The sequence below is a fragment of the Sceloporus occidentalis genome, unplaced genomic scaffold (assembly GCF_023333645.1).
Source record: "Sceloporus occidentalis isolate IW3139 unplaced genomic scaffold, rSceOcc1.0.p SCAF_5, whole genome shotgun sequence".
NCBI classification, from domain to species: Eukaryota; Metazoa; Chordata; class Lepidosauria; order Squamata; family Phrynosomatidae; genus Sceloporus; species Sceloporus occidentalis.
This window is the reverse complement of record NW_028316985.1, coordinates 166,844,298-166,859,175: the sequence shown is the minus strand read 5'-3', so window position 1 is coordinate 166,859,175 and position 14,878 is coordinate 166,844,298. Positions and strand designations below refer to the sequence as shown.

Genomic DNA, 14,878 nt, shown 5'->3' with positions numbered 1-14,878 from the left:
AGAGAAAAGCATTTGAAAAAAATGTCTCTTTCCTAGAGTGCCTCAAGAGCTTTTGTTTTGTTTTGGGGTGGGTTTTTTTTTTTTTTTTTTTTGGCTGAAAGTTTACTGTTGGGATAACATTTTCATTCTGTATTGTGTTCAAAGGCAGTGAATTGATGCAAAATGTGACAAGCATGTGTGTACATGGGCAGAGGTTATTTTTAACAAAACAGCCTGGGATGTCTGAGTGGAGTTAAGCTATGTATGCAATGCTTTAAGGGATTAAAAGTGGATGGTTAACCTAGCCTCCTCTGTGATGCCAGTTAGTTTGTAGTAGTATGCCCTCCTTCGAAAAATCTTTCAGTGACAAAAGAATGGGACTTCAGCTTACATGAAATCTGGATAAAATTTATAGGAATGAGAGATAGACTTCTTTCTTTATGCTAGGATCCAGGGGGCCACTAAAAAGAATCATATGCAGAAAGGGGTTGCTGTAGCAGTGGAGCCCATTACCGTCATGGCACGCCACAAACCAGTACACTGCATACACAAACAGAACTCATATCTAGGATTGTGACACAAAAACCACAAAGTGGCCATTAAGTTAAATTAAGACCAGGCCAAAGGTAATCAGTTACTTTACAAGTGAGGGCTGCCTGTTAATTATCATAGCAGAAATCTTTTTCATTGTTGCTTGATATTTCTAAATTAGTGAGTCAGAAACCATTGCCATTTCTGCAGATTGCTCCCAAGACCTCCAAGTAGACTGAATAGAGCAATATTTAGGGTTCCTTTATACTTTATATTTTTACTCTAAAATGTCAAAAATGTGAGCTTTCAGCTTCTTGAGAACCCTTCTTCAGGTTGAATGGTACAAAATTTAGAGAAAGGAGGAAAACAAGAAATGTGACCAGATGCTGTGGCCACTGTCTCTGCAAGCAGGCAGATTTCCAGTGGGAATGGAAGCAGAGTCTCAATGGAAAGTGTCAATGTATCTGTTTACATTGCTGTTCCCTCGGGAGACAGAAAATACTACAGTGCAAGGCTTGTCTGTTGGCCCTTTTCAAACATACAGACCCCATGTATTGGCTCAGTACATAAACACAGAAAACCATGTTTGTTTTTTTATAAACAAATACAGGCTGAGATCTTGTTGGGTGCCAAATGGTAGGAGTGAAAAGTGATAGGTAAATCCTTCCCAGAGCACTTTCAGCTTCCCTTCCAAAGGCTGACATGGGAGAAATATGCTGCTCAGTGCTGACAGCGATAATCACAATAAATTGTTTCCTTTCCTTTGCAATGACTGCACAACCCAGATGATCGTGCACTATGCCCGTGTAATGGACTGGTACATTCATGTAGCGTACCAACATCCAGCCACAACTCAAGTGCTGCAGTACAGTAGAGAGCAGTTAGTGCTTTCAATCCAGGCAGTACCTAATCTCACCATTGACTTAGGCCACTCAGCTGCAAAATGGGAACAGCCTTTCCTCCTGTTCCTGTGTGTCAATATTTAGACAATTTGTAGCCCGTCACATATTTTGGTGTACAACTTCTTCCTCCCTTGCAGCATACACAATGAAGGATTATGGGATGTACACTCTGCAGTTTCCTACCCCTCCTTTATGTTTTCTATGGTATCGACTAATGGATTAGTCAAGGCATGTGAGAATCCCACACCATACCCCTGTAATGCATACAACCATGAACTGGATTCAGGGAAGGAAGGAAAGAAGGAAGGAAGGAAGGAAGGAAGGAAGGAAGGAAGAAAAACTGCAATTCTGCACCCATATAGGAAAATTAGGCTTTAATCATGATTCTTTTTGCCAAACAGTTTTTTTCGCTGCAAGGTATTTAAGAAGAAAAGGCAGCAACATTGATCTTAAATGCGTTCAGTGTACAGTTGGGTTCCTAGCACTTAGTGATACAGTAACATAGGAAACAGATAAGATACTATATCTATTCAAAATCAGCTCCTGGTGTCTGCTATTCCAGTGTGGAGATCAGTATTTATTTTTAATCTACATTGTTGGAACAGGTCAGTTTAATTCTAACTGAAGAACTTCTTTAGACTTGGGTTTCCTACTCATACTGCATAACTGATGTACTGCTACAGTAAGAAGAGTTCCTTCTTCCAGCTTCTTAAAACTTTAGAACACTTCGGATGCTAGAAACGGAAAGAAAAAGACTCTGAGTTTAATTTGTATTATAAAACTTAATATATGGCTGTATTTCTTAAGACAATTAAGAGAAAACCAGAGTTTAAGCCAAGAGCCGATGTAGTGTTATGGTTTGAGCATTAGACTATACCTCTGGAGACAGTTTGAATCCCCACTCAGTTGTGGAAACCTGCTGAGTGACCTTAGATAAGTCATATTCTCTCAGCCTCAATCCCCTCTGAATAATCTTGCCAAGAAAGCCCCATGATAGATTTGCCTTAGGGTTGCCATAAGTTAGAAACAACCTGCTAGACTGAATTCTACTGAGAAAAGATAGGATAAAAAGGACTTTAAAAAATAGTTTTGATAACAATTCTCAATTATTTATTCTAATACACTGCATCTCTTTTGCCTCCCAAAGATGTCAAATCTTTGATTAAGATGATTAAGGCAGCATGACACTTTGGTCCATGGGAAGGCATTGCATGGGCCACAGGATGTAGCAACTGCATGGGGAATGTGTGGTTCTCCAGATATTTTGGGCTTCAACTCTATTAAAGCCACAGCCAACACAGCCCATGATTAAGACTGGGGGAGATCTAGTCCTGAATAGCCAAAGGGTTCCACTGTACTATAGCAATGATGCTCAAACAGCAAAAAGGACATCTGGTGAGGCTTCCTTGAGCATGCCCCCACAAAAACACATCAGTGCTACAGCTGATTTCCCCTGCCTCTGAAACCAACACAAGGAGTAGGGGGAACCCGACAGAGTGGTAAGGAACAGCCAAAAAAAGACTACCTCACCATCTGTCCTACTGGCATGAAACCACCATACATTCAACACCATTACCAGCAGCCCTGCTAAAGAAGGGCTGAGCTCAGCTGCACTCTCATATTTAGCTAAATGTAAATTCCCAAGGAAAGCCAATGTGGCATAGTGGTTTGAGCGCTGGGCTATGACTGGAGAACAGGATTCAAATCCCAACTCAGCCATGTGAAGTCACAGTCTCTCAGCCTCAGAGGATGGCAATGGCAGTCCTCCTCTGAAGAAACTTGCCAAGAAAACCCCATGATAGTTTAGCCTTAGGGTTGCCATAAGTTGGAAAAATCTGAAGGCACACAACAAAAATTCCCATGGAACTCAATGGGGATTATGGACGAGTAGATGCATGCATATAGGAGAGCCAGTGTTGTGGTTGGGCTATGACTCTAGAGATCAGGATTCAATTCCTTATATGGCCATAGAAACCCACTGGGTGACCTTTGGTGAGATGCACAATCTCAGCCTCTGAAAGTCCCATGACAGCTGTAAGTTGGAAACTAACAAAATCTATGAACAAACAGCAGAGAGATGCATACCTTTTTCCAGCATGCATGAGTTCAAAGGCCTCATTAATTTTTTCAAAAGGCAGGGTATGAGTCACAAATTCATCTACTTTTATCTTTTTCGACATGTATTCAGTTACCAACTTTGGAACACTTTCTACACTCTTCCAACCTGAGAGAAAATTAAAATAGTTGTTTTCAGTTGCATAATGTTAGAGGATGGTGAAATAACAGTGAAATCAAACAGAATAATGAAGTAATATAAATAGTTTTGTAGCAGTATCTCATAAGAATTCAGTGGGAAGGAACATGCAAGGAAGTTCTCTATCTGCAAGCCTGAAGGAAAACAAAATACAAGTTATTCTTTTGGGAGGGCAGGTCTCAATAACTGTAGCAGACATTGCGGGCTTTCTATGCTAAAATACAAACTACTCACCCCCTCTCCTCAAATAATTGACACATTTAAGACACTTGTGTGAACGAATCTATACCTCCAAAGGCAGTCCCTTTCCATGTTCGGCCAGTGACCAGCTGGAATGGACGGGTGGCAATTTCCTGGCCAGCAGCTGCAACCCCTACAATCACACTAACACCCCAGCCTTTGTGACATGCTTCCAAGGCAGCTCTCTGTAAGACATTTTGGGGGAGGGAGAGAGAAATAATGGAAAGAAGTGAAACAGAAGGATGAGGTAATAGATTAGTGGCACAGCATATGGTTTAAATAAAAGATCCCAGGTTTGATCTTTGGCATCTCCCATAAGGAGGGGCAGGTTGCAAGCAATGGAAAAGGGCTACTTGTCAATCTTAAATAGTACAATATTAAAATTAGGTGAATCAGACTTGGTACAATGCAGTGCTCTGTGAAGGAGCCCAGTATACAGCCTATTTTGATCTAGGTTGAAGAGACATTTTTATGCTTAATCGACAATCCATTTTTGGAACAGTTCACAGCCAGTTAAAGGCCTAGCTGGAACAGCTCTGTGCATTCTTCATGTGCCCAGTAGGACTTTGAAAAATTTCTTTATTGGACTATAGCTCTGAGAATCCCACAGCCAGCGTCTGACTGGCCCCTGGCTGCGGGATTTATTAACATTTATTCCATAAACAGTTCTACAGTACAGATCCTTACAACAGCAATGAATGTATGCACAAAAACACACTAACCATGACACCGACATTGCCAATGCATTCAAATGAGTAATCTACTCCTCCATCTGTCATCTCAACCAGGGCCTCCTGAATAGGCTTCTTGAAGTCCTCAGGGCTGATGCATTCTGTTGCCCCAAATTCCTTTGCTTTTGCAAACTTGTCTTTGTTGAGGTCAACACCAATGATTCGGGATGCACCTGCCACTTTACAGCCCATGATGACTGCTAGCCCAACTCCACCCAAGCCAAAGACGGCACAGGTAGAGCCTGGTTCCACCTGAAAACAAAAATGGCAATTTGATTGAAGGAACAAGGAAAGAGCAGAAATACAGGCTAAAAGATAACACCACAGTATGTTCTGATAAGTAAGAGATCTTGCAGTGCGCTGCTCAGTTAACTTTCAGAATTAACACCATAAGTTCCTGCCTTTGATACCATGTTGTCATAGTCCCCTGTTTCTCTTAATGTGTACATATTCATAAGCAAATGCAACAAGTAGAGGCAGATAAAGGATTTAAAAAAGCAGAAGAAGACCAAAGGGATCAAGACCCCTGAATGTTTCCAGCCCTGTCTTCTGTCCTGCAATTGTGCTTTAAGCACAAAATTGGTCAGTTCTCCAACAACTGCTCTGCCATTTAAAAAAAATGACTTGGGTAAAAAAATAAACAACTATGTATATATAGTTTTGCCTTTATGATGAAATTAATTAATCAGCCCATTCTCAATTACATTCCAGTAATTACATTTTGGCTTAAACAAGACAAAGGGCTCTTGGGCCCTTCAGTTGTTTTAGTCTTCAGCTTCCAATGCTCTAGTCAGTTGGGACAATAGTAAGGGATTATGGAAACTAGTGCAAACCTAGTTTGGAAAAAGCTGTCTTTTGGACTACAAATCCCAGAACCCCTCAAATGGCAGATTCTGGGAGTTTTAGACCATAAAGATAAACTTCTTTACACTCTTAAAACACCATGGTTCTATGGGTCAAAATGTACTGGAGTGAAAGAAAACTCAACAGGAAATCCAGCCCCCTACCTTGGCAGTGTTCAGTGCTGCTCCATAGCCTGTAGAAACTCCACAGCCCAACAAACAGACTTTGTCCAAGGGAGCTGAAGCATCAATTTTAGCCAGAGAGATGTCAGTAACAACAGTGTACTCTGAGAAAGTGCTTGTCCCCATGAAGTGTAGAACTTGCTTTCCTTTGCATGTGAAGCGACTAGTCCCATCTGGCATCACTCCCTTCCCTTGGGTGACTCTTCAAAGCAAAAGTTTAAAAAAGTTATTTACATATTATAAAAAGTTAGTTGCACAAAATACACCTTAAGAGTGCACCAAGATGGAAGTCTCTTAAGACTTAGAACTTGGAAAAGATATTTTTGGGACTACAATTCCCAGAATCCCAGAAAAAGTTACTTTCTCTGCTCCTTGTAGGGTTACTGTTCAAGACACAGCTGTATAACTATTTTGTCTTTCCCTCCTTACTTGATTTACTGTGGTGGGAAAGAAATTGAAAAACATGGTTCCACGTTGCCAATATTTCTTGCACTGACTAAAATTGTGAGAATTGGATAGGGTGACCACTCAACAGAAACCTCTTCTGCAAGCAACCTTAGATTCACTGAACTTGCACACGTAAGCTAAATGTTATGCTGGGTGATGTTTCAAGGAAAACTCCAGGATGCTTTTTTTTACAAAGAAGGATAGGAGTTGCCACAAATACATTATTATATATAACACTGCAACTCAATAAAAGATTATTTGTCCATTACAAAACATTCTGACAAAACAATGTATCAGTCATGCACTGGTGACAAAATTACAATTGCATTAGACACAGGATGAAAAAATGTTAAAATAAAAAACAAAAAACAAATGGTTACTGGATAAAATACTGAACCAGCAATAATGAAGACAGCTACAACAACTGATCACCTTTGCACTGCAGTTCAGAAAGGTGGTCCATGGACTGATGCTAATTTACAAACCATCAGCTGCTGGTCCCTGAAGAGTTTTCAGGAAAGAAAGAAACAACTGTAGCCCAAAGACACAAATAGAAGTAGTCCCTGGCATACTGGGTCTGACACTTCAGGCAGCCTGAAATAAACTGGTATACAGTTGGCCCTTCACATTTGCAGCTTTGACTTTTGCAGATTTGATTATTTGCAGTTTTGACTAATATGTTATCTCTAGGAATCTCTAGGTTTTCCAGTGCAACTCTGCCAGAAGTTGTCTATAGAGTTGTGCTGGAGAACCTACAAGTTCCTAAAGAAAACACCTCTCTAGGCTACAAAACACCTCTATGTTCTCCACCATGATTCAATGATCAACTTCTGACAGGTTGACTACAGAGTTGCACTGGAGGACCTGGAGATTCCTAGAGAGATGTTCTCTTAGGTAAAAAGAACAGTGTTTTTTTTTTATTTGCGGTTTTTCCACATTCATGGGGGTCCTTTGCCCCTAACCCCAGCAAATATAGAGGGACCACTGTATAGGACTGTTCACCATCTGTACTGTAGTGGTATAAACCACTGGTATAAGACTACTCCCCCCAAAATCCTGTGTGTGGGCTGTGTGTGTATGTGTGTGCCTTCAAGTCACCTGTCGGTTTATGGTGTCCCCATGTATTTCATAGGGTTTTCTTAGGCAAGGAAAATTAAAATATGTTTTTGCCAGTTCCCTTTTCTAACTTGTAGCCTACAACACCTGCTATTTGTTGGTGGTCTACCATGCAAGTACTAACCAGGGCTCGCCCTACTTAGCTTCCAAGATCAGAAGGGATCTGGGGCCTTTGGGCAGGGTGACCAGATGTCATAACTGCAAAGGAAGATAAGACACTGCAAAATGTAGGACATTCAAGAAAAATGTAGGACAATACAAAATAAAAGCTGTAAACACTGATATAAATAAATATAAATTCATGCTTCTTAGTCATGCTCAAAATGGAGGACATTTTGGAATTCCTCCTGGACAAAATGATGAAATGCAGGACATGCCCTGGAAAAGGAGGAAGTCCCCTGGCCTTTGAAGTATTAGGCTGTACCCTTCTATAAAAACAATTTGGCATGTTTAGGCCTCCAATTGCCCTCTAGGGTGTGGGGAGCACTTCACCATGTTTTTCAACTTTAGGACCAGGAGAGGCCCTTTTTACAACAGGACATGTGCCAGTTCTCATTTACTGATTTTCTGATTTAAAAAGGCCTCTCTTCGATCTAAAGCACTAAAGGGCCAAAAATGTAGCAAAATTGTCGCCATGCCCCTGGCTTAGAGAGAGCTTTCAAAATTAAACTAAGGGCCACATGTTGCCCACCCTGGCTCTGCACACAGTCCATCAGTGGAAGGGCACATTTGTGTTGTGTAACTCTAGAATATTGTCTTTGTTTTAGAATTTGGATTTACTGCAAAAGGCTGCAGGCGAGGAAAAGCAGGTTTGAATGTTCCCACATGGGAAGAGGGAAGAATTACCCCACAAATAGAAAAGCTGCAGCAAGCAACCACTATGGTTTAGTGACAGTCCAGCATATTTGGAAAAGAATCAGATTGGAAAAGACTAGGCTTTCTGCAGTACCTAAAGAACTCAGGGACAAATTTTTCTGGGCCATTAGGGTCCTTGATCAGTGCTTCCTGCTAGCTGTGTCCAACACTGAGCTGTTGTATTCACAAACAATCCTTGCTTTGTACAACAAAAGAGGGGGGAAAGGAGAGGGAGGAACACAAGAGAAGAGCACAAACCTTATTTTCTGGCAGAGATTTGTTTTAGGATTTAAACAAAACTTGCATTCTCCACACTGAGGGATATACAGAGGAATAACTGTGTCTCCTGGAAAACACAAACAGTTGGTTTGGTTTGCTTGGTTTTGCAACTAACTAACCAAATGGTTATTAAGTGAGACATTGCATAACAATGTGGAATGCTAACAAAGTACATGATGAAATAGCATTCCTGTGCCCCCTCATAATTATCTGTCAAGCCACTTACAAATTCACGGCACATTTGATGCCACAAATTCAAAGTTACCAAACCACGAACAGTGAGTATTCCTGTACCTTCAGCAGCTGTGCATAAATGGAAGGGTCCTTTCATACTACAGAATTACAGCTCTGTGATTCCACTTTAAGTATCATGGCAACATCCTACAGAAGTCTGGGATTTGCAGTTTAGGGAGGGGTATTTAGAATTCTCAGTCACAGGGTTCTAGTGCCTCAACAAACTATAAACCCTGGGATTCCGCAGGATGTTGCCACGACAACTGAAGTGGAATCATGACGCTATAATTGTTTAGTGTGAAAAGGCTTAGACAGGTGCAGCCTATTACATTACTAGATTGCAGTAGTGTCGAAAGCAGACAATACCCAAGATTCTGGGACCTGCAGTTTAAAAAAGGTAATGTTTTCCAGCTTTGCTTGATCTCTGTTGCTCCACAGGGCAGGAACCAATCTAAATGGGATTAAGTTACAGGAAAGTAAGAGTTCTGGGTTACACACACTGAACGAACCATTTTAATGGCAAGAACAGTTCAATAAGAGAAACAATTACCCAGGGCCTGTGAACAATTCAGCATGGAAGTCTTCAAATAAAAAGGTGGACCCAAGTTTTGATAAGTTAACTTTTTTCTTTGTAACTCCCAGAATCTACTTGCCAGACCATTTGGGAGATATTGGGAGTTGTAATCCAAAAAGGTTAGTTTTCCAAGCTTTGGAATGGACAACTAGATCTCCTAATCGAGCAGCAGGCTGACTGCATCTTTCAACTCCTCAGAGTGAATACAATCACTGAATTAATACCTAAGCGATTGTCACAGAAGTATATGTGGTCCAGATACTCAAGGATACACTCTTGGCTTTTCATATCGGAAAAAGCACCCTACAACATCACATTTTGTACTGGAAGCATGTTGGACTAATATTGTAGCAATTTGCTGGCATTCCTCTTTTCTCAGTAAAACAATGCAATAATTATTCACCAGTCCCCTTTTCAAGCCTTACATGAAAGTTATTCGGTACTGCAGCTCCATGTCACATTTTCAAAAGATGTCCATACTATACACAGGAGACCTCTGCCTACTCAGTGCTCCTTGATAACACATCAGTGAGTGTGTTAAGTATTCAGCTTACCATTTTGAAACAGGGTGTATCGATGAATCAATATTGGCTGAGAAAAGAGTCAAACAACCAACAAATAAATTTTGTGACAAATGACAACCCTTTGTAATATGAGGAACACCTACAGAAGGGCTCTTTCAGTACTCATTTCATCAGATTTGCAGTAAGCAAGAAAAAAAGTTTGATGAAATGTCTAAAGAGCCATTATATGGAAAATGGACTGAGAAGCGATTTTCACTAATCACTGGGAAGAACTCCCCAATGGTAAGAGTCATTTTAAAATGGAATGGGTTACCTCAAAAGATAATGAACTATCTTCTATATGAGATTTTTAATCAGAGGTCGGAAAGACACCTGTCAGGGTGCTTTAGTTATAGATTCCTGCATTAACAAGAGGTTAGAGTAGATTTCTCTTGAGATTCCAACATTAATTTTTCAGAGACAACAAAGAATCCTATAGCAGTCTCCAGCTTAAGATTAGGGCATGCTGCAAAAGGTAAATATGGCAATCACGCTATAAATTTTGACTCTGCAGAATTTCCTCACCTGGTTTAAATTTAGTCACTCCTTCCCCGACACTTTCTACAATGCCTGCTCCCTCATGACCCAGGATGACAGGGAAAGTCCCTTCTGGATCAGCACCACTCAGAGTGTAAGCATCAGTATGGCACACAGCAGTAGCAATGATCTATGAAATCATGAAGAACAAGCTGAATTAACCTACAGACCATTCAACTGACTCTATATTTTAAAGACTACAGAGCTCATAGAATCTTAGTTCACGTTCTTCAGCACCACAAACAAGCTTCATTTATATACCACTTCATATCGCCTAAGCAGTGTCTAAGCGGTTTACAACTGTAAGCTAATTTGCCCCCAACAATCTGGGTACTCATTTTAGCCACCTCGGAAGGATGCAAGCCTGAGTCAAGCTTGAGCCCTTTTGCTGGTCTTGAACTCGCAACCTTATGGTTTTGAGTGAGTGGCTGCAGTACAGGCATTTAACCACTGCACCACCTAGGGCACCACGAAATCTGCATCACACAGACATAGAACATTACAATGATAATGCATGCATGAATATAATTATATTTACTATTGAATTTTTACAGTTCATCAGCTAAAAAGAAGAACTATAAAGTATGAACTAGTCGAGAAAACATTTCCAGTGGTCTGTGTCTAGTTCTGGCAGCCAGCAATAATGATGACAGTGGATTCCACCTCCCAGCTCCATACACTTGTTTCAATTACAAACAAAACAAAACAACACTTTGTTTAATTACCTTGACACGAACTTCATGGGCTTTTGCTGGTGCAACCTCTACCTCCTCAATGGACAGAGGCTTTCCAGCCTCCCAGGCAACAGCTGCCTTACATTTGATAACCTAAGGAAGACATTTTACAAGAGAGAGGCATGTTAATCTGTTTGGTGATTGGAAAGAGAAATTGCTGAATTGGCTTTCATTTACAAATTCCAGTCCATTAGCAGAGGTATAAACAGAGATATACAGGCCTTCACAACTGTATCTGTAATAAAATAATTTTCCTCAGAAAAGTGTCTTATTCCAAGGGAACTTTTTGGAAAGGAGAATGCATTGCACTGACACCTCAAGACTAACAGTTGCAGCTTGAAAGACCTGTAGCATTTTACACAACTCTTTGAATGTTTATGGCCAGTTATATTGTGTGTCTTTCTGTGCCTTATTACACTGTGATCCCACTGCCACTATGGTCCAAAACACATTGCAGAAATATTAGCATGCCAATCTCCCTTGGGCAAAGTATTTGGAAAAAACAAAAAACAAATTTCCAAGTTAAATGGATTTGTAATTTGTTGACCGGCTGAACCCAAAGAGTGTTCAACAATGGCTCCTTTTCATCCTGGAGAGAAGTGACGAGTGGAGTCCCACAGGGTTGTGTCCTGGGCCCAGTGCTATTCAATATCTTTATCAATGGCTTGGAGGACAAAATTGGGGGCATACTTATAAAATCTGCAGATGACACCAAATTAGGAGGAATAGCTAATACCCCAGAGGACAGGATCAAAATTCAAAATGACATGAACAGACTAGAAAGCTGGGCCAAAGCTAACAAAATGAAATTCAACACAGAGAAATGCAAGGTACTGCACTTAGGGCGGAAAAATTAAATGCACAGATATAGGATGGGTGACACCTGGCTGAATGAAACTACATGTGAAAGTGATCTGGGAGTCCAAGTAGACCACAAGTTGAACATGAGTCAACAGTGCGATGAGGCAGCTAAAAAGGCCAATGCGATTTTAGGCTGCATCAATAAAAGTATAGTGTCAAGATCAAGGGAAGTAATAGTGCCACTATATTCTGCTCTGGTCAGGCCCCACCTGGAATATTGTGTCCAGTTCTGGGCACCACAATTCAAAAAGGACATTGAGAAACTGGAGCATGTCCAGAGGAGGGTGACTGAAATGGTGAAGGGTCTTGAAACCATGTCCTATGAGGAACGACTCAGGGAGCTGGGGATGTTTAGCCTGGAGAAGAGAAGGTTAAGAGGTGATATGAAAGCCCTGTTTAAATATTTAAAGGGATGTCATATTGAGGAGGGAGCAAGCTTGTTTTCTGCTGCTCCAGAGAACAGAACCCAAACAATGGATGCAAGCTCCAGGAAAAGAGATTCCACCTCAACATTAGGAAGAACTTCCTGAGAGTAAGGGCTGTTCGACAGTGGAACACACTCCCTCGGAGTGTAGTGGAGTCTCCTTCATTGGAGGTCTTTAAGCAGAGGTTAGATGGCCATCTATTGGGGATGCTTTGATTGGATTTCCTGCATGGCAGGAGGTTGGACTGGATGGCCCTTGTGGTCTCTTCCAAGTCTATGATTCTATGATTCCCAGAATTCCATAGTGCTGAGCCAGGGATGCAGTGTGGATGCAGCCATTGTTATAATGATATGAAAAAAAAAATGAGATGGGGGAAAAGCAGTTGAAGAAAAAGTTCACTCCCCAAAGCTAGTTCATTACTAAAGGGAACAAGGTTCAAAAAGGCCTGATGCCAGGTAAAATATTTACTTTCTTTTTATTTCCCTTACCTTTATACTGAGCTGATGAGTGTTGAAGGAGCATATGGAGTAGATACGAGCAAATGATTTACATATTATGCATAAAAGTCTTTGAAAAATGCTCTAAAAAGCCTGATATTATAAGAGGAACAAGTCAGAACCTGATATATTATGTGGAATTTCTACTGTAATACAGTTTTATAGCATGTTTACTGAAGGATGTTTTCAAGCAATGCATCTGTAATTTTGGGTGTGTAACCTTTGAAAGCTTGCAACTTGTATATTGTGCATTTTGGTTGGCTCCCATAAAGGTTTTGGATGTTACTGTATTTGCTCCAGATGATGTTAGAGTGTAAGTCTTAGCAGCCCTGACAGTAAAGAATGCTGGGAGAAGGAGTCCGGCCACATTGGGAGAGCAATACAATCCCCATTGGGTTTGACACCCCTTGAATCGCCAATGCTCCTTCCCATAAAATCCTGGGATCTATAGTTTGGTGAAGCACTAAGCACTCTTAGGTGGAGAAAACCAGAAAGACCTTGCAAAATTACATCGCTTAGGACTCCAAAGGCTGGAGCCGCAACACTTAAAAATGGTGACAAAGCGCATCATTTCTACAGTGTAGATGTGGCCTAGCAAGACCCAGTATGGTGCAGTAGTTTGAGTGCTGGACTAGGACACTGGGAGATCAGGGTTCAAATCCCCCCTCAGCCGAGGAAACTCCATGGACAAGCCATACTCTCTCAGCCTTAGACGAAAGCCATGACAAAACTTCCTCTGAACCAACCTTGCCAAGAAACCCCCATGGTAGCTTTGCATTAGTGGCCTGAGCATTGTATGAAGTCTCTGGAGACCGAGGTTCGAATCCCCGCTCAGCCATGGAAACCCACTGGGTGATCCTGGGCAAGTCACATTCTCTCAGCCTCAGAGGAAAGCCATGACAAAACCTCTTCTGAACCAATCTTGCCGAGAAAACCCTGCAATACCTTTGAATTAAGGGTCTGAGTGTTGGATTAAGACCAGGGTTCAAATCCCAGCTCAGCCATGAAAATCCCCTGGTTTACATTAGGCAAGTCACACTCTCTCAGCCTCAGAAGAGGGCCATGGCAAAACCTCCCCTGGGAAAAAACTATTGCCAAGAAAACCCCATAATTAGGTTCGCCTTTGTGGCTTGAGTGTTGGATTAAGGCCCTGGAGACCAGGGTTCGAATCCTCACTCAAAAATGGAAATCCCCCTTGGGCAAGTCACACTCTCTCAGCCTCAGAAGGAAGCCATGGCAAAGCCTCCTCTGAAGCAGCCATGCCAAGAAAACCCCATGATAGCTTCCCTTTAGTGGTTTGGATTAAGACTCTGGAGGCCATGGAAAGCCCCTTGGACCAGTCACACTCTCTCAGCCTCAGAAGGAAGCAATGGCAAACCTTCTTCTAAAGATTTGAGTCTAGGCTTCCCTTTAGTGGTTTGAGCATTGGATTAAAAGACTGGAGACCATGGAAAGCCCTTGGGGAGGGTGACCTTGGGCCAGTCACACTCTCTCAGCCTCAGAGGGAGGCAAAGGCAACCCCCCTCCCAAACTCCCCCCACAACGTCTGCCCAGACTTGTGTGCCATAAGTCAGAAGTGGCTTGAAGACACACAGCAAGAGATGCCTCCAGAAGAGGGCAAGCCCTGCCTTTGCGTTCCCTAAGGCTCCCAAGGCTTCCTACCCCGCTCGCCATCTGCAACGCTCTTCCAGGCCTTTTCCTCCTCAGAATCCCCGGCCTAAATTGATTCCCCTCCGCCTCCAATGCTTTCTAAGGGGGCTGGGCCTGGAAAAGGGAGGGAGCTCGATTGTCTTCCCCGCCTTCTGGGCAGCCATAGTGGTTCCCAAGCTTTGGGCCTCCTCCAAATGCTTTGGACTACAGCTCCCATAATTCATGGCTGTTGGCCACGTTGGTTGGGCCTTCTGGGATATGAAGTCCAAAACAAAGGAAGGCCAGAAAACTGCTCTGAAAGAAGAAAGGGGGAATATATTCATTCATTCATTCTCAGTTCTAACAAGCCAGGGGGAAGGGGGCATGTGTAACACTGTTTGTATATATGTTAAAATAATTATATATATATATATATATATATATATTGAAATATTTTAACATCTG

General features: G+C 41.7%; 1 protein-coding gene across 1 annotated transcript; it reads right to left on the bottom strand.

The window, feature by feature from the left end:
- Nucleotides 1-1,771: 1,771 nt before the first annotated feature.
- LOC149313123 (alcohol dehydrogenase class-3) lies at nucleotides 1,772-14,591 on the bottom strand. Its single transcript, XM_089526083.1, has 9 exons — nucleotides 14,447-14,591; nucleotides 10,993-11,094; nucleotides 10,256-10,397; nucleotides 8,339-8,426; nucleotides 5,645-5,864; nucleotides 4,629-4,889; nucleotides 3,956-4,091; nucleotides 3,498-3,636; nucleotides 1,772-2,146 (listed from the first exon to the last, which is right to left on the bottom strand). The coding sequence occupies exons 1-9, from the start codon at nucleotides 14,456-14,458 to the stop codon at nucleotides 2,122-2,124; spliced, it is 1,125 nt and encodes a 374-aa protein (XP_089382209.1). The 5' UTR covers nucleotides 14,459-14,591; the 3' UTR covers nucleotides 1,772-2,121.
- Nucleotides 14,592-14,878: the final 287 nt, after the last annotated feature.